Genomic DNA, 19,153 nt, shown 5'->3' with positions numbered 1-19,153 from the left:
GTGCAAGAACTTAAGATCTGATTTCACTGCTTGGCCTTTAAGAAAAAATGCTATACTTTAGAGAGTAATGATTCTGTTCAAGAGATATTGATTTAGTCCGTTTCATATTTGTCTTTCCTTTCAGACACTTGTGCAGCAGCCAGTTTTGAAACCATGACTGTAGCAGGAGAGCAAAGTTCAGCTCATCCTTACTGTTCAAGCTTCCCAATTAAATGTACCAGTTTAAAAAAAAATATCCCTCAAAAATATTTTTTTTTCCCACTTTCCATTCAACCCACCTAACAAAAAGCTTTTAATGGAGTTTTTGTATCATGTCTTTATGGAATTAAGCTTTGTGGATGGCCCATTATGTGCCGAGACTAATTTGATTGTTTCTGTCAGTTATTATGTAAACCTCTCATCATGACATTTTAAAAGCAGCATGTCTGAAAATGTCAGTGACCTCTGTGGTCAGATCCCCAGCTGTTTAAATGACGTCTGCTAAAATATAAACATGACTCATTTAATCTGGTCTGAACATTCTGCTGCTTTGTGAGAGTTTCCCCAAGTTTGCCTAGAATAAAACACATTTATCTCTAAACCACAAAGCACATTCAGTACACAGACTTGATGAAAATGCAGAACAGTGCATACATGCCATGCAAAAATAGGGTCAATGATGTATTATATATCAGTGCAATAACATGCTGCTGTTGATGCACCGGTCAGCTTGTGCCCAAATTCATAAGCAGGTTCGCAGCCAGAACAAAATTTACAGTCGTGCGTGCCGACGCATACATCTGCCAACTGTTTAAGTCCTTCCGTCAGGTACAGAGAGTTCAGGCCTGATCTCAATTCATGATTTAAAGGAACAGTACACCTAAAAATGGTTTGGAACAACATGAGGAGGAGTAAATAATGCCTTTTTAATTTTGGGAGAACTGCTCCTTTAAGATCAAGATGAAAACAAAAGCATCATCAATAATATGGGAGGGCAAGGTGACATTTATTTTAGAGGCTAATTTTATTAGTCCACAGTACAAAATAAAGATCTGTCTTGGAAAATTATTATGTCCCTCAGTGACCGAATAAAAACAACAACAAAATATTTAAACAGTCACTGAACAAAGCCAATTAAAAAAAACGCAAATCAGAGGATCCACTGATAAAGCCTCAGTTACAGTCCAGTACAATCTGCATTTCTCAGGAAATGTGTGAGAGCCGGGTCACTTTTTGGCATAAGTGATCTTCATTGCACACGTGGCTGTGATTCTGAACCCCTGTAGCGCGTCTTTCGCAACTCCGGCTTGAGTCTCGCTCTCAAACTCCACAAACGAAATGTCATGCTTTCCAGGGACCAGCCGCACTTCTTTAAACCCAGGAAACCTGAAATGATGGAACATGACAGGGAGATGATGAGAGAACAATCAGGAGAAAATCTTGCTGAAAGAGCCATTTTTAGCTTTTTGACAATACATAATGTCATACATTTGACAATATTTATGCAATTGCAATAAGACCGCTTAAATGAGCAATTATTATTATTATTATTTTCTTCATCAAAGGGAAACATTGTGTAGATTTAAAGGTGCCGTAGAACGTCTTTTTAAAAGATGTAATATAAGTCTAAGGTGTCCCCTGAATGTGTCTGTGAAGTTTCAGCTCAAAATACCCCATAGATTTTTTTTTAATTAATTTTTTTAACTGCCTATTTTGGGGCATCATTAACTATGAGCCGATTTAGGCTGCGGCCCCTTTAAATGCTCACGCTCCCCGCCCCCAAACTCATGACTGCCTTAAACAGCATAAACAAAGTTCACACAGCTAATATAACCCTCAAAATGGATCTTTACAAAGTGTTCGTCATGCAGCATGTCTAATCGCGTTAGTATGGTATTTATTTGGATGTTTACATTTGATTCTGAATGAGTTTGATTGTGCTTCGTGGCTAAAGCTAACATTACACACTGTTGGAGAGATTTATAAAGAATGAAATTGTGTTTATGAATTAAACAGACTGCAAGTGTTTAATAATGAAAATAACGACGGCTCTCTTGTCTCCGTGAATACAGTAAGAAACGATGGTAACTTTAACCACATTTAACAGTACATTAGCAACATGCTAACGAAACATTTATAAAGACAATTCACAAATATCACTAAAAATATCATGTTATCATGGATCATGTCAGTTATTATTGCTCCATCTGCCATTTTTCGCTGTTGTTCTTGCTTGCTTACCTAGTCTGATGATTCAGCTGTGCACAGATCCAGATGTTAATACTGGCTGCCCTTGTCTAATGCCTTGAACATGAGCTGGCTTATGCAAATATTGGGGGTGTACATATTAATGATCCCGACTGTTACGTAACAGACAGTGTTATGTTGAGATTCGCCTGTTCTTCGGAGGTCTTTTAAACAAATGAGATTTATATAAGAAGGAGGAAACAATGGAGTTTGAGACTCACTGTATGTCATTTCCGTGTACTGAACTCTTGTTATTCAACTATGCCAAGATAAATTCACTTTTTAATTCTAGGGCACCTTTAAAGTGTTTAACAAAAGTGAAATGTTTTCCACACTACAAGAACATTAAAACATTAAAATTCTCATATATTCTCAATATTAAAATTCTATACATGTACCAATAAAACAACACATAGTAAAAGTAGATTGAACTAAACATTGCCATTTAAACATTTGTCCAATGTTTACTAGATTTAAAACTTACTGGTTGAATAACATGGAGAGCATCATCTCGTTGGTTTCTTCTGGGAGATTATTCAGGAACAGAATATAATTTGGTGGGTTGTCAGGGACCTAAAACAATATAAAAGCATTTACTGGAGTGCCTTAGATTTTCGGCTTCATAAAACAACTTATTTTTAGAAATACTAAAAGTTAAGTATGTAAATTGTGTGACATACCTGGACTGTGGCAGGTGGAGGAGGTTGTGTGTTTACAGTTCCCTGTAGGAAAAAAGCAGAAGCAAAATTTGCTCAGTTGATCTGGTTCTCTTTAAATATACTTTTCACAGCCAAATTTTTCTGATCACATGACGCATTTCAACTCACCGCTGGTTTCTTGTTGACATTGGCCGCCTGTTCCAGGGCTTTCTTTTTCTTCTCTTTCTTCTTTTCTTTATCTCCATACGTGCCTCTCATCTTAGCGATCAGGTCGGAGTCTGTTTTTGCATACTGGATTCGCTACAAGTACAAGCAATGGATCGCAAATGAGAAATGTGTAAAGCATTTCTAATACTTTATAATGTGAACTGATGCATAATATGAATGACAAAATCAGATAAACATCCTCACATTAGGAGCAGTTAAACCACAAAAGAAAATTCTGTCATCATTTGCACTGAAAAAAAAAGTAGTGCTGTCAAATCAATTACTTGATCGAAGACCATCGAATCCAAACTAGTTACAGTAGGTCTGCTCAAAATCTGTCTTTAACACAGTTTCAGTTTTGACTTTTTCATTTGATTTAGTCTAGTTAGTTTTGTAACTAAAAATGTAATCAGTGACTCGGAGCACCAAAGTCACGTGATTTCAGCAGTTTAGCCATTTGATAGGAGATCCGAGTCACTGATTTGATTCGTAAAGCTCAGAAGCAGTGTTTTGAAATCGGCCATCATGAGATATTGTTGAAAAGTCGTTATTTGTTTTGGTGCACAAAAATATTCTCGTCGCTTTATAATATTAATATTGAATCACTGTCTCACATGAACTGATTTAAATATGTTTTTAGTACCTTTATGGATCTTGAGAGAGGAAATGTCATTGCTCCCTATGGAGGCCTCACGGAGCCATTGGATTTAATCAAAAATATCTTAATTTGTGTTGTGAAGATTAACGAAGGTCTTACAGGTGTGGAATGACATGAGGGTGAGTAATAAATGACATTTTCATTTTTGTGTGAACTAACCTTTTAAGTTGTTAAGTGAAATCAATGAGTTTATTCTTTTGATACTTTAGACATGTAGAACATCCATCAAATGTGTGTTGTAGCGAATCTTTTCCAAGATGTCGGCAATTCAATATTGGTCAGTCATATAAGACATAAAGGGTCCGTGAATGAAACTGTGACCACAAACTCCATTAATTTAAGTGAATGAATGGCAATAATCAGCAATATGTGTTCACACAAATAGCTTTTTATCTGAATGTTTCAATATGCGTTGACAAATGACTTTATTTGAACGATTCATTGATATAACATGAGTTGTTAGAAAAGAAATGCATAGAGGCATCATAGGATGATGACGTCAGGAACCTAAGAATCGGCTTTTTGAACCGGATCATTGAGCCGATAAGAACCGGTTCGCAGAAATGAATCAGACTTTGCGTCACTTCAATGCACGGGAGTTTTTTAAAGCAGGCGTCTATCAGCAGACTGCCTGCTCTCATGTGTATCTGTGTAAGCGTTTGGTGAAGAGTGTTGTTGGTGACTATTTCAGACATCCCAACCTGCAAAAAGTCATTTCAGGGAGGTCCCTATGCGCGCTCTTGCTCGCTCGTTCTAGATTCTGGGAGGTTTTTACTAATTTGCGGGCATCAGGGAGCCGCTATCAATATGCGGGAGACTCCCGGAACTTCCGGGAGACTTGGGATGTCTGCTATTTAGTATTGTCAACATGTTTTTGAAGCGTTGATTATTGCAGCCAATCACAGACATATTTGATGAGCGTGTGAACACAGTGGCCAATTAGAGGCGTTTATGAATTCGCTCAAAGCGTCACATTTATAAAATGTCAATATCGACTTGGCATCGAAGTGTGTACTTTTTACAACGCTTTCTTTGGGTGATGATGATCTAATTATAACACATAAAAGTTAATCGTATCAGCTACGTAAGTGTCAAATGACTGCTTTGTAGCTCCTTGTGTCACTGACCATGGGCTTGTTGTAGAAGGGGAATCCCTGAAGCTGTCTGAGGGCATTGGTGGCTGCAGAAAGCTCTCTGAAGATCACAAACGCCTGACCCCTCATCCTCATGGTCTTCAGAGCAACGATGTCCATAATCTGGCCGAACTGGGAGAACAAGGCGTACAGCGACCTCTTCAACTCTGCAGAAAAGATCCGGGAGAGAAAACAAACAAGTTTCACAAAACTGCAGATTCTGTGCTCAAACATAGTTTAATGATCACAGCAAACGTCTGTTTTACCTTCTTTCTTGATCTTATCGTTAACATTGTTGATGTAGATGGTGTGATTCGGTCGAATGTCCATGATTAATAATTTCTCTGCAATAAAGACACACAGAAAGAGACTGAATTCAACCAGCAGTTAATGTGAGAAACTACTACACAGTAACAAAACACGCTTATTGTCTTCTATTTAGTATTCCAACTAGTCCAAACTAGTGTTAATAACACTGAGTGACTATTTGCCAGATTATAAACGTAATATAATTTATTAAACACTAATATAACAATAAAACGTAATGAATCGCTTCGAACTTACCACACAGCTTAGTTCAGCCGGAAACTGCCGCTACGCCGTTTTTTTCCCTTTATTGTTGTGAAACAGTTGCGCCACCTGCTGTCGCGGAGTGATACAACATCTGCGCCAAAACCAAACACGGAGTATATAGTTTTACTAATAACTTTTATCCTGTCACCCAAGTTTGATAGCTTAGACTCCAAGTTTAAAAACCGGTTTTCAAACCTAAAATGTACAAATACTTTAAGACACAAGTTGCTAGGCAGTTTTCAGTTAGATATTATAATTAATAATCACTGATACTTCATGTTCATTCAAAGACTGTGGACTCTCATATCACCTATGGATAACTTTTTTAAATCTTGAGACACATTCAAAAAGATACCCCACATGAAAATATTTCACCTTTATTTTACACCCAGAAAATGAACAATAAACACCATAAAAACACATGACATTATAATACATTGTGGTTCACGCACAGTTGCACAGGTCATTATTTGCAGGATTATGTTGTATTTTGTGACACGTCGACCGTGTGTTCAGAGTGTGTTGATGCTCTGTAGTTTGCGCTCAGTGAAGAAGCGGTGTGTGTCTCGTGTGTGTGTGAGCTCGGGCGGCTTGCTGCGGCTGAAATACGACAGCACGGAGGTGTTATTCTGACGAGCAGCTGCTTTTTCTCCATCTTCCTCATCATCATCCCTACAAACAAACATTTAATATTGGATTCCAAGTAAAATTGCACAAGTAAATGCACAAGAGATCTGAAGAGAAATATTTTTGTGTGTAACATTATATTTCAGAGTGCAGCCAGTCTGAGTGTATTGTGAATATGAAAAGTAGCGCCCTCTGCTGTCAGACTCACCAGTGAACAGCTACAGCTTTACTGTCCATGAGCGTCTGCGCTGTGCTCCAGCTGAACCTCACAAACTGAGGATAACCAAACACTGGGTCCAGATACTTCAGCAACCAGCTCTTCGTTTTAGGATCTAAACACACACACATGTAACTGTTTTCAACAAGATAATAATAATTGTTTCTTGAGCATCAAATCATCATATTAGAATGATTTCTGTAGGATCATGTGACACTGAAGACTGGAGTAATGATGCTGAAAATTCAGCTTTGATCACAGGAATAAACCACATTTTAAAATATATTCAAAATGAAATAAACAATTATAAATTGTAAAAATATTTCACAATATAAAATTAGGCTCAACAATTATCAATCAACCACTAATTGAAACATTAAAGGATTAGTTCACTTCAGAATAAAATTTTCCTGATAATTTACTCACCCCCATGTCATCCAAGATGTTTAAGTCTTTCTTTCTTCAGTCGAAAAGAAATTAAGGTTTTTGATGAAAACATTTCTGTATTATTCTCCTTATAGTGGACTTCAATGGAGCCCAAACAGTTGAAGGTCCAAATTACAGTTTCAGTGCAGTTTCAAAGGGCCTTAAATGATACCAGACGAGGAATAAGGGTCTTATCTAGAGAAACGATCGGTCATTTTCAAAACAAAAATGCATATACATTTTAACCACAAATGCTCATCTTGCACTGCTCTGTGATGCACCACTCATTACGTAATCACATTGGAAAGGTCACACATGATGTAGGCGGAAGTACCGATCCAGCATCTACAAAGCGAACGTGCAAAGCCTAAGTCAAATGGCCTTTACAAAAAAGGTAAAACAACGATGTCAGACGATTTTGAAGTTGGAGAAGAAAATGAGGTGAAGTTTTTCGTCATACCGCAGTACTTCTGCCTACATCCTTTCCAATGTGATTACGTAATGAGTGGCATATCGCAGAGCAGTGCAAGATGAGCATTAGTGGTTAAAAACTTATATACATTTTTATTTTTATTTTGAAAATGACCAATTGTTTTGCTAGATAGGACTCTTGTTCCTTGTCTGGGATTGTGAAGCTGCACAAACTGACATTTGGACCTTCAACCCGTTGATCCCCAGTGAATTCCACTATATGGAGAAAAATCCTGGAATGTTTTCCTCAAAAACCTTCATTTCTTTTCGACTGAAGAAAGAAAGACATAAACATCTTGCAAGGCTCGGAATTGCGACCATTTTAGTCACATATGCTCCCTAAATTTAACGTGTGCGACCTCAAAATATATTTGGGAGCATTTGTGCGAGTGCAAATTATCGTTGAGGTGCGACCTGTTTTCATTTCTCTACAAAACGTTCGCTAATTACAATGTGCCTGTTGTGAGCTGATACAGTAACCGGTCCACCATTCGATCACACAACCAATTAAACTTCATCTTTATGTTCTTAAGTTTAAAGCAGACTTTAGGCTTGTTAATATTGCTGTCAATCTCCCTTTCACTGCGCTCCGTTGTCACGTGACCGGGAGCTAATCGCGCAAAATGTAAAGAGCTGAAGAGAGAAGATGAAAAGAACAATTACAGCAGGGCTCGACACTGACTTGAACAGTTAAAAAAACTAGGGAGTCACCAAAACGCGAGAATAACTCTGATTTTGTTACATTTGGTGTAAGTGGCAATCGAAATAATAATATATAATGTATAGCCCTATGTCTTGACTGTAACAAGGTTGCACAGCCTCTCGAGGAGACACTCAATAAGACGGCTACCTGCCGCCACCTACTTAAAGGTGCCCTAGAGTTAAATATTGAATTTACCTTGGCATAGTTAAATAACAAGAGTTCAGTACATGGAAAAGACATACACTGAGTTTCAAACTCCATTGTTTCCTCCTTCTAATATAAATCTCATTTGTTTAAAAGACCTCCGAAGAACAGACGAATCTCAACATAACACCGACTGTTACGTAACATCATTAATCATTAATATGTACGCCCCAATATTTGCATATTCCAGCTCATGTTCAAGGCATTAGACAAGGGCAGCCAGTATTAACGTCTGGATGTGCACAGCTGAATCATCAGACTAGGTAAGCAAGCAAGGACAATATATCGAAAAATGGCAGATGGAGCGATAATAACTGACATGATCCATGATTACATGATATTTTTAGTGATATTTGTGAATTGTCTTTCTAAATGTTTCGTTAGCATGTTGCTAATGTACTGTTAAATGTGGTTAAAGTTACCTTCATTTATTACTGTATTCACGGCGACAAGAGCCATCGCTATTTTCATTTTTAAACACTTGCAGTCTGTATAATTCATAAACACAACTTCATTCTTTATAAATCTCTCCAACAGTGTGTAATGTTAGCATTAGCCACGGAGCACTATCAAACTCATTCAGAACACTTTGTAAAGATCCATTTTGAGGGTTATATTAGCTGTGTGAACTGTGTTTATGCTGTTCAAGGCAAGCGTGAGCTCCGGGGGCGGGGGAGCACGGGAATTAAAAGGGCCACAGCCAAAATCGGCGCATATATAATTATGGCTCAAAATAGGCAGTTAAAAAAAATGAATAAAAAAAAATCTATGGGGTATTTTGAGCTGAAACTTCACAGACACATTCAGGGGACACCTTAGACTTATATTACATGTTTTAAAAAGACGTTCTACGGCACCTTTAAGGTTTAGTTTCATGTTTGAAAGTATCACTCTTTCCAACATTTCTTATTTGTAAGATTAATTTTTTTAACAAACTCATAACATCATTTAATGCAGTTTTCATTTTTCAGTGTAAATGATTTAATTTAATTGGTAACATCCCCATAGTGTCTTATTATTCTAGAATTTATTGATCAAACTTAGGAATTTAAAATGAAAGAAGAATATATTTAATAAGACAAAAAGCCCTTTATAAAAGGAAAGAAATAAAATGCCCTCAGGGTAAATATCACAAATATGCAGATTTAAATATGTCAAAGCTGATAGAAAACTGATTAGAATATTGCTTCAGAATAAATTATATTATACACAAAAATCCTTTTTTCTGGGCAAGTAAATGACAAGACTTAATGTCAAGCCTTTATATCGCATGCGATTGTCACGCGCATTTCGTCAGTAAAGCCGGTTCCCTGATTAAAGCTAAATCGCCATCACCTGCTTTTAAATGTAGCGGCATTTAATAGACAGAACCGTATATCACTGACAAGCTACGCAACATCGCGTTCATTATCGAAGGCGATTCATCTGCGATATGAACGCGATATTGCGTCGCTTGTCAGTGATATACGGTTCTGTCTATTAAATGCCGCTACATTTGAAAGCAGGTGATGGCAATTTAGCGGTAATCAGGGAACTGACTTTACTGACGAAATGCGAGTGACAATCACATGCGATATATCGCCCAGCCCTATATATTTATATATATATATATATATATATATATATATATATATATATATATATATATATATATATATATATATAAATAATAAAGTTGTGGTGCTCCTAAATTTTTGAAGTTGGGTACACCAGTGCTACCAAGTAAAAAAAAAAAAGTTAATTTCAAATTATCAGGAAATTTTAATTCTGAAGTGAACTAATCCTTTATTTTTTTTTGGAATTATAAAGATTCAGATGATATCTACTGACCATTAGGATACCCAGAGCCATAATCTGTGTCCACATCACCCAATTCTTCTGCAAACTTCCAGGATTTGACAGCATGGTCTCTGGCCACCTACAATAAGTAAAAATGAGAGTAAACATTTAAAACCAGGGCAAAAAATCCAATCACGTGTATAAATCTTTCTTTCATTATTATCAAAACTTTTTCCTCCAATAACTAATATTCCCCTCATATCGTCCACCTCTGAAAGCTGATTTACCTTGGCACAGATACTGGCGGCACTGACGATGGGGAAAAGCGAATCAGCTTTGGGACGAACGGTGACCTCCACCCCGGGGAAGCGCTGGGAGAGCTTGTCCTGATACTTCTCTGCAGGACCCACAGTGTCCACAAACACCTGAGAGGGTACGAAAGACACGTGGGAATGGGTTCATCACCATTTCTGCTGTCTATCATACAGCTGTTGCTTTGTTCCAAGACAATAGTACCTCTTTGAGCTGCACCCCACAGTCCAGTGCATACTGCACCAGACCAATAGCAGCGTCATGTGACAGAGCATTCAGATTGTATTTTGCTCTGAAAACAAAAGGACAACAGGTTAAGATGATTCTTCCGACTGTAATTACCAGCTTTAGTGTGATGTCATGTGTACCTCTGCAGCATGCTGGTGGAGATGGTGTTGGGCGAGAGGACCTGAAGGGCCCAGCCTACAAAACCTTTGGCCTCGTCCAGCTTCAGAAACAGGTTCTCTCTCTCTGCCTCCGTCAGCGTCTTTGAGTCTAAATATACAACAAAAATACTGCAGAAATCCAAACTTCTGTCAAGACATGCTCTGTAATGTCAAACGTGTAAACGGATGAATAACTCGAACTCGAACCAACCGGCCACTTTCAAATTCTTCAGGTCTTCTTTTCTGGATACGGGGCAGAAGCATATCCCATACACCATGGGTCCTGAAATACAGTAAATCAAATATAAACTCCAATTTCAATTAAAAAAAAACGACCTTCTCCAAAGACGACGACACTCACCCAGGACGGGTCCCCTGCCCGCCTCATCGATGCCCAGGCAGCAGTCCTCTGTCCGACACACGTCTGGGATGGACGAGGACAAACGGCAGCTCACGGAGTTATCCGCCTCAAAATCACTCAGATCCATGTCTGATCATTTAGTGGATAAAATATTAAAACATAAGTTTAACAGAATATATCACAATTAAGTGTTGAATAATAGGTATGAATTTTAAACTTTGATTTCAATTTACAAATATCAATAATAATAATATAAATAATACAACTAATAATAAATAAAATAAAAACAGTTTGAAAAAAAAAAATATTAAAATAAGCTTCAAGGCAAGCTAACAACCAACTAAACTTAAGCTTTATACTTCCATCCTTTATTTTAGTGCCATTATGTAAATAAGTTATTTCTAAGCATATACAAACACCTCCTTAAATTACAACACAAATATTATATTTCCCATATAAGACACAGAAATGACCCACAACACGTTCCTCCCTCATCTGATTACTGAAATCGAGCAATATTGCGAGATTTTATAAATAATTTACAGTCTAAATACTAAAAACAATGATTTTTAGAAAACATGCCGTTTATTAACTCTTATTAAATAACTAACTGGGTTTTTCAAATGCATAATAACACTGTGCTTAATCATTAAAGTGTGTGAAAGATGGTGCACAAACAAACTTGCACGAACCTGTGTTTGTGTGCGGCGCGCCTCACCCGGAAATACAAAATTGGCGCGAGTCTGACAGGACAGCGTGACCTTTGCCCGACAATATTGGATGGACAAAGCTCATTTATTACTTCATTAAAAAAAATACGACACACACGGAAACATGTTCAAAAATACATATAATTTCTAAAAGAATGCAGCGAACGTGTTTAAATGTGTTCCTCCACATATCTTTATCGCAGTGGTTTGTGGGAAATGGAGTTCAGACAACGTTTGTCTATTTTTCCAGCGATTTCCCCTCCAAATCAATGTTTATTTGTATTCAAGTGAGTGCAAAAATGTATAACATAAAACATAAACAGGGAGTGGAGCAGATGGTGGTTAATTGCGATAAATTTTCCATGATTAAGTAAGTATAATGTCAAGTCTTGATGTCAATATGCCAAAACACATTATGCATATGCTTTTTGTGCTATTTGTTCTCATGCTGTGGATGTAAAACTTGGCTAAAATAATGAATGTGCTTTTTATTTTCTGATATGTGAGTAGGACAAGAACAAAAACAAATATGGCAACCATGTACATCTAAATGTATTGTTTTCTGAAATGTTGTCCGAATCTGTAATCTATCATAAAAATAAACGCAAAATGTGGCTTGAATTTGTGAAATACATAAAGTAGAGAAGGGAGTAGGAGGTGCACTGAAGCACATGGACCCTCCCTCTTTACGTGGTCCCGACGCTCGCTCGGACAATGCGTATTTATTACTTCATAAAAAATACGACATACACGGAAACATATTCAAAAATACATATAATTTCTAAAAGAATGCAGCGAATGTGTTTAAATGTGTGCCTCCACATATCTTTATCGCAGTGGTTTGTGGGAAATGGAGTTCAGAGAATGTTTGTCTATTTTTCCAGCGATTTGTATAACACAAAAACATAAACAGGGAGTGGAGCAGGTGGTGGTAAATTGCGATCAATTTTCCATTATTAAGGCTACGTCCACACGAAGCTAGAGCTTACCCTATCCAATCTTTTTTTATTCTATCTTATCTCTGTCCACACGAAACCACTGAAACCAACTCAAAACGGTGTAGTATACATGCCAGAACAGTATGTGGTGCTGTAATTCTGCAATAGAGATACACTAAAAACAAAGAATAAGACTTGGAGCACATAAACCTTGCGCGCAGTATACAAACTTTATTAAAGCTTCGAAATAAAGCTATTAAATTTATTATTAAAATTAATTTATTAAAGCTTTAGGCTCTGTAGCTTCTGCAGCACGAACACAAGCATCTAGAGTCTGCTATTATTGTTGTTGTCGCTGTTTTGTGCTGTTAGCGGTGTCTGACTAGGGTTGACAGGTGGGGTGATGACATCATAGTTTCACAAAATATACGGATTGGCTGTATACACGAAAACGTAATGGCCGTCATTTTCAGATTTATCCACTCTGGGACCCGGTTTCACAAAATATAGCGGTTTCACTTTCCAAAAACGCCGGATCCGTGTATCCAATACAAAATTTGTGCGTATTCACAGAAACGCGTCTCCGTGTGGACGGGGGCCTAAGTAAGTATAACCAAAGACCATAGAATAACACAAGACGCACCACTCGTATTGTTTTGAATGGGAGAAAGTGCAACGCGCAATATGGCGGAATAAGTCCCGCCTTCTAAATAAGGGCCAATCGCAGATTGATAAAGTCATCGCATCACTGCAGCTGCAGTTAGAAGCTCCGGTTCCTGTAGAAACAGTCAGACGCGCACCTCGAAATGAGGCACAAGATACGCGCATTTAGGATTGTGCATGCGCATTAGCTTGATCCAGCCTGAAAAATACATTTTTTTTTTTTGTCATGATTTGAAAAACAAAATGAATGAGACAGTTGTTGTCAGATTTCATTGGTGGTTTCAAATATGAAATTTAAAGGAAAGCTTGGCAAACAGCTTTGGAGGATTTGATGTTTCCCCATTTTTTATTTTAAAGCTGCTGTCCGCGATTTTTGGCCCTCTAGCGGTTAATAAACAGAACTGCACGCGTCTTGCGGAAGAACATTGTAGTCACGCAGTTACTGTGATACTCTGCGGCGAGTCCTACCACTCTGGTCTGAAATAGTCCAAATATAAACACTTATTATAAGTGTACCATAATGAGTCAGGATAAGACAAAAACACTGTTTGGAAAATGGATTCATGTTGTATATTCTCATTATATAATTTTTGTAAATTTTTAAACCAAAAAAAGTTGCGGACTGCAACTTTAATTATTGGTCTTTCATCGTGTACTTGCAAAATGTGGAAATATGTGGAATTGTGTTGCTAATGAATTCTGTAGTTTTGAAAATTTAATAATAATTAAAAAAAAAAAAGAATGCACAAGAGGTGTTTCCAAGATGGCCGCCGAGTGAAATGACTTGTCTTATGGTCTTAAAGGGACTTTGGTATAACTTCAAGTCTTGATGTCAATATGCCAAAACACATTATGCATTTGATTTTTTGTGCTATTTGTTCTTATGCTGTGGATGTAAACTTGGCTAAAATAATGAATGTGCTTTTTATTTTTTGATATGTGAGTAGGACAAGAACAAAAACAAACATGGCAACCATGTACATCTAAATGTATTGTTTTCTGAAATGTCCGAATCTGTAATCTTATCTATCATAAAACTAAACGCAAAATGTGGAATTTGTGAAATACTTGAAATAGAGAAGGGAGGAGGAGGTTTGTGAAGCACATGGACCCTCCCTCTTTACGTGACGCTCGTGCTCCCTAGTTAGTTTTGCAGTAGGTCGCGCGGTTGTAACTTCCTGTGCTTGTGCATCAAAGGACAGTGAGGTTTCACTTCCACGTCCAGAACAGGTGAGTTTTAATATCGCTGTTTCGCATACAATCCTAACGTTTATGCACATGCACAAATGCTAAATGAATAGTTTTGCTAATTATTACAGAACAAAGGAGCGCGTGGAAAACGCCGGTGCCGTTTTTCTCTTGCACTTTGTATGTTCATATTTTAACAACAACTTGAAATATCTTCATGCATTCGACCTTTAACGGCAGGCTTTACTGTGGATGTTAGTTATTGCAGCTGTTATGAATCGCGCAATGCTATTTTTATGTAATATCACCCACCTGATTTGGCTTAGCTCGCGTGGCTAAGCAGCTAAATAACTCTCTAAATATATTACTTGTTTTAATAGCGACTTTATCATGCATGCATCATAAGCATTTCATCTCTTCTCACGTTTCCAGTCACTATTTTATGTGAACATGCCTCTTACGAATTATAACAAAGACTTTTATTAGCGCACCTGTCTCGGCCCATCATTTCATTCTTTCTCTTGGCAGTTTTCGGGGCAAAGTCTAAGGGGGTCGTTGACTCATTCATGTATTTGCCAGGGGTTCATATTATCAGCTTTTTGCAGAGATACCGAGCTGTCAGGCGCTATCAGAGCATGCAGGGCCCTACTGAAGGCGTGTAGTCGACCTCTGAGCCAAGTTCACTTTATAAAACGCGCGTAAAGTTCATATTTTAAGAGTGGAAATGACTTAATTGCTCATGCGTTTGATCTGTAGTTGAACTGAGATGACGAAAGGCCGCGTTTAGACTGAACCACTTCTTGAATCAGTTTCTTTGAAGCCCATTGTTCAGAACAACTGACTGTCATGTGACCTGCAGTGTGTGATCTACTGCAAGGGTTTTGCATGGATTATGCATTGATATTTGGCTGTTCAAAACCGAAAAGTTACTTATCTTGATTACTTGTGTTAGATTATAAGATTCGTAACGTGTCCACATAGAGTTTTAGAACTTATAACGCTAATGTAACTTATTTTTATAACTTATAAAAAGCATGCATAATTTTGATATCTTAAAGTCACAATGAAATCAAAATGGACACTTCTTGTTTTGTTATGGAATATTGTAGTATTTATTGTGTTGTTAAATGATTTATTTGTGTGCATATTCCACATAAACTTTTAATTCTTATGCCCTCATAATCTCATAAACATCATCTCTTTTCTGATGATGTGTTTAAAGGGTTAGTTCACCCACAAATGAAAATAATGTCATATATTACTCACCCTCATGTCGTTCCACACCCGTAAGACCTTCGTTAATCTTCAGAACACAAATTAAGATATTGTTGATAAAATCTGATGGCTCACTGAGGCCTCCATTGAAAGCAAAGCCATTCAAACTCTCAAGATCCATAAAGATACTAAAAACATATTTGAAACAGTTTATGTGAGTTCAGTGGTTCAACCTTAATATTATAAAGCGACAAGAATATCTTTTTGCGTGCCAAAAAAACAAAATGACTTTTCAAGTCATTTTCAAGGACAAAATAAAGTCCTGCCTACCATTTCTCTAGTTCGTGAAGCCGTTCCACTCGGATATGTCACAATAGGGTAGAGCTGCAGATGAATCGTTAAAAGATTGCAATCTCGATTCAAACACCCACGTGATCTCATTCGTAAATGACAACGTTTCGCCTGTGTCTATTAAACATTTGCCGGAATCCGAAACGTTTAAATCTGTGTTAGTGTTGCCGCTAAGCTAAAGAGTCTTTTCAATCACACAGTATCGTTTATTTCTGTGTCAAAAATATTCATATTATCACAGAAGTACTGGGATAAAAGTTTATAGCTTGAAAATAGACACTGACGTTGGTAGCGACAAAGACTATAGAATAACACAAGATGCGTCACTCGTACTGTTTTGAATGGGAGAAAGTGCAACGCGCAATATGGCGGAATAAGTCCCACCTTCTAAATGAGAGCCATTCGCCGACGATTGGTCATCGCGTCACTGCAGCGGCCGTTAGAAGCTCCGGTTCCTGTAGAAACAGTTAGACGTGCGCCTCCAAAACGAGGCACAAGATACGTGCATTTAGGACTGCACATGCTCATTAGCTTGATCCAGCCTGAAAAATACAGGGTTTTTTGTCATGATTTGAGTGTTTAGAAACAAAATTTATGAGACCGTTGTTGTTAGATTTCATTGGTGATTTCAAATATGTAATTTAATCGAAAGCTTGGCAAACAGCTACTTATACTACGCCCTAAAAGTATGTACTGTTTTTGTGAAGAAATGGTACATACTTTTGAGTGTTTAGCAGAAGCGTATACAAACTTTGGGACATACTACTTCATCATAATTTCGTCTTTAACGGACATTCTGTTGCTTAGTTACGCAACCTGTAACCGTTTAAACTACCTTGTTAATAATCTTGTCACAGTTAAAATCCTCCATATACAGTTACATTTAATTTCCTACCATTTCGTAAAGAAATGTAGTTGATCTGCCAGTCATGGGTCTTTCATGTGGTGAACTCTCCATCTTTGCATAATGATGCATTTGAAAGTTAATGACCAAACGCATTGTTAAAAGTTCATTACTTTTGCAGATGAAATATAATGTGGATAACATTTAATAATTTATCAGGTTAGATACTGATTATTAATCACTCAAACTGCTTTATCTTAACCTTTCTGCTTAACAGTCGTTCTCGCAAATCTCGCAAATTTTTTAACACTTTTTATTCGTGTTTGTAGTTCTAATTAAATCCTCGATCTCGTCCACAGCGCAATGGGTTGTGGGCAATATTAGCCATTAGGAGTGTGCACGGATCTGCACTTCGGATTCTAATCGGAAAAAGTAGACCATCCGGGTATCTTTGGTAGGGATGGGAACCGAGAACCGGTTCTCATCCGGAACTGGTAGTATTTTTTATTTTTTTTGAAAAGAACCGGAACGGTGCAAGATTTCTAAGTTTCGGTTCCGAAAACGGTTCTGGTGTAATGGAATTTGTTGAGATTAACAGTCTGTTAAATTCATTTTACAAGAATAATAAACACAAAAAGGACTGTTTGAGTCGAGTATTGTGCATTTTTTCCTTACTACTATTTTTTTATTAGTTGTTTAATTATTTTAATGGAACCGGAACCAGAATCGTTAGACAGAACCGGAAAATTTCTCACGATTCCCAACCCTAATCTTTGGAATACTCATCTCAACATACTACAATTTGGGACACACTAATTCTATTTTTGAACACTATTTAGGACGGATAGTATGCAAATTGGGACGCAGTGTAAATCACCTTTTGAATGTAACATGGCCACCAGGTGGCGACAAGTGACTGTTAAAAAATGTATGTCATTGAATCATTCATCCACGAGATTCATTTAAAAAACAAAACAAACACTGAATCGTGATCTGTTCGAAACAAACAAATCATGATTTTCAATTTATCCAGAATCGTACAGCTCCAAAACAGGGAAGAAAGATTATTGCAACTTTTGACTTTAATGCTCAAACTATCCATTTTTATTTAATGTTGCAAAAATTGTATTTATTAGAAACATGGTTTTTTTATATGCGTCAAAAGTTTTTAGTTTTTAACAAAAAGTGTGATGGCAGTAGCAACAATATTAATAATAATTTTAGTGATCAAATCCTAAAGCAGCAGTGCCATAAAGTTCTTCTGGATTTTTTTTTTTTATCACCAGTGACAACCAGTCTTCATCATGTCTGCTGGAAACGCTAAGATCGGTCAGCCTGCTCCTCAGTTCAAGGCCACGGCTGTGGTAGATGGACAGTTTAAAGATGTTCAGCTCTCTGACTACAGAGGTGAGCGTCAAACGCTTCACACTTGCTGTTTTGTAGATTAGAATAAGAATTTCTTAAATGTCTTTTTTAACTGCTTATGCTTTCTATTTGATCATGATAAGAGCCATCAAACTGCCTGTCTGTTTCTAATTGAATCTGTTTTTACTCTGTTCGCTGTCAGGTCTAACCTGTTTGTCACTTCCTTCTCTAGGGAAATATGTCGTGTTGTTCTTCTATCCGCTTGATTTCACCTTCGTGTGTCCTACTGAGATCATCGCGTTCAGCGAACGGGCTGCCGAGTTCCGTAAAATCGGCTGTGAGGTCCTCGCTGCCTCCACCGACTCTCACTTCAGCCATCTGGCATGGTGAGGATTCCTACATCTTCCACATCTGAGGGGCTTAATGTCACTTCAGAGCAAATACATACATGCATAAATGCATAAAATGGTGTAAAAATATCAAACGTTTTTATTTAGTTAGCTTGGATTTCGTTTTGAGTATATTTGAAATGAACATTATAATAAGTAACTTATTATAGATCAATAGCAGCATTTGCCCTGCACTGTACATTAGATTTCACCATTGAGTTTTCTCATGCTGGTGAACGTGCTTCTTCGCAGGCTTTCTATGGCTTCACCCAGTTAGTGGTTATCTAATGTTCTTCTGACCAGCCTGTAATTGATAAGAGCTACTATAGTGTGTTAGAGAGGTGCAGATAAAGGAAGGGTGTAGTGCTTTATTAGTTCTAGAAACTGCCATTTGAAGTCATCTTGACATTTTTATCGAGAGCATTATTCTTTACAGCAACTTAAATAAATTAAAAAAAATGTTGTGTTTTTTTTTTAGGTTTGGAAACCCCAGACTTTTCTAAAAACATAATTTTATTTGTTTATTTTAAGGCTGTAAAAAACAGACT

At 37.2% G+C, this 19,153-nt stretch overlaps 3 protein-coding genes across 4 annotated transcripts in view; 1 reads left to right on the top strand and 2 right to left on the bottom strand.

Annotated features, from left to right (window-relative positions):
• Positions 1 to 966: 966 nt before the first annotated feature.
• snrpb2 (small nuclear ribonucleoprotein polypeptide B2) lies at positions 967 to 5,584 on the bottom strand. Its single transcript, XM_048196194.1, has 7 exons — positions 5,448 to 5,584; positions 5,150 to 5,227; positions 4,878 to 5,050; positions 3,054 to 3,185; positions 2,907 to 2,948; positions 2,711 to 2,799; positions 967 to 1,365 (listed from the first exon to the last, which is right to left on the bottom strand). The coding sequence occupies exons 2-7, from the start codon at positions 5,211 to 5,213 to the stop codon at positions 1,206 to 1,208; spliced, it is 660 nt and encodes a 219-aa protein (XP_048052151.1). The 5' UTR covers positions 5,214 to 5,227; positions 5,448 to 5,584; the 3' UTR covers positions 967 to 1,205.
• A 233-nt stretch (positions 5,585 to 5,817) lies between these two features.
• On the bottom strand, positions 5,818 to 11,790 carry rnaseh2a (ribonuclease H2, subunit A). 2 transcript variants are annotated; one of them, XM_048196192.1, is made up of 9 exons: positions 11,635 to 11,790; positions 10,943 to 11,071; positions 10,793 to 10,864; positions 10,564 to 10,690; positions 10,400 to 10,487; positions 10,171 to 10,308; positions 9,935 to 10,022; positions 6,292 to 6,415; positions 5,818 to 6,128 (listed from the first exon to the last, which is right to left on the bottom strand). In XM_048196192.1, the coding sequence occupies exons 2-9, from the start codon at positions 11,067 to 11,069 to the stop codon at positions 5,969 to 5,971; spliced, it is 924 nt and encodes a 307-aa protein (XP_048052149.1). In that variant the 5' UTR covers positions 11,070 to 11,071; positions 11,635 to 11,790; the 3' UTR covers positions 5,818 to 5,968. The 2 variants fall into 2 exon arrangements, with proteins under 2 accessions (XP_048052149.1, XP_048052150.1); XM_048196193.1 differs by lacking the exon at positions 11,635 to 11,790 and adding an exon at positions 11,420 to 11,443.
• A 2,538-nt stretch (positions 11,791 to 14,328) lies between these two features.
• The window catches only part of prdx2 (peroxiredoxin 2), a 9,626-nt gene continuing 4,801 nt past the window's right edge, over positions 14,329 to 19,153 (top strand). The window contains exons 1-3 of the mRNA XM_048196191.1: positions 14,329 to 14,483; positions 18,138 to 18,258; positions 18,449 to 18,602. Coding sequence (XP_048052148.1) covers positions 18,156 to 18,258; positions 18,449 to 18,602 — 257 coding nt within the window. The 5' untranslated portion in view covers positions 14,329 to 14,483; positions 18,138 to 18,155. The remainder of the gene's footprint in view (positions 14,484 to 18,137; positions 18,259 to 18,448; positions 18,603 to 19,153) is intronic.

The sequence above is a fragment of the Megalobrama amblycephala genome, linkage group LG7 (assembly GCF_018812025.1).
Source record: "Megalobrama amblycephala isolate DHTTF-2021 linkage group LG7, ASM1881202v1, whole genome shotgun sequence".
Lineage (NCBI taxonomy): Eukaryota > Metazoa > Chordata > Actinopteri > Cypriniformes > Xenocyprididae > Megalobrama > Megalobrama amblycephala.
This window is presented reverse-complemented; position numbering and strand designations above follow the sequence as displayed.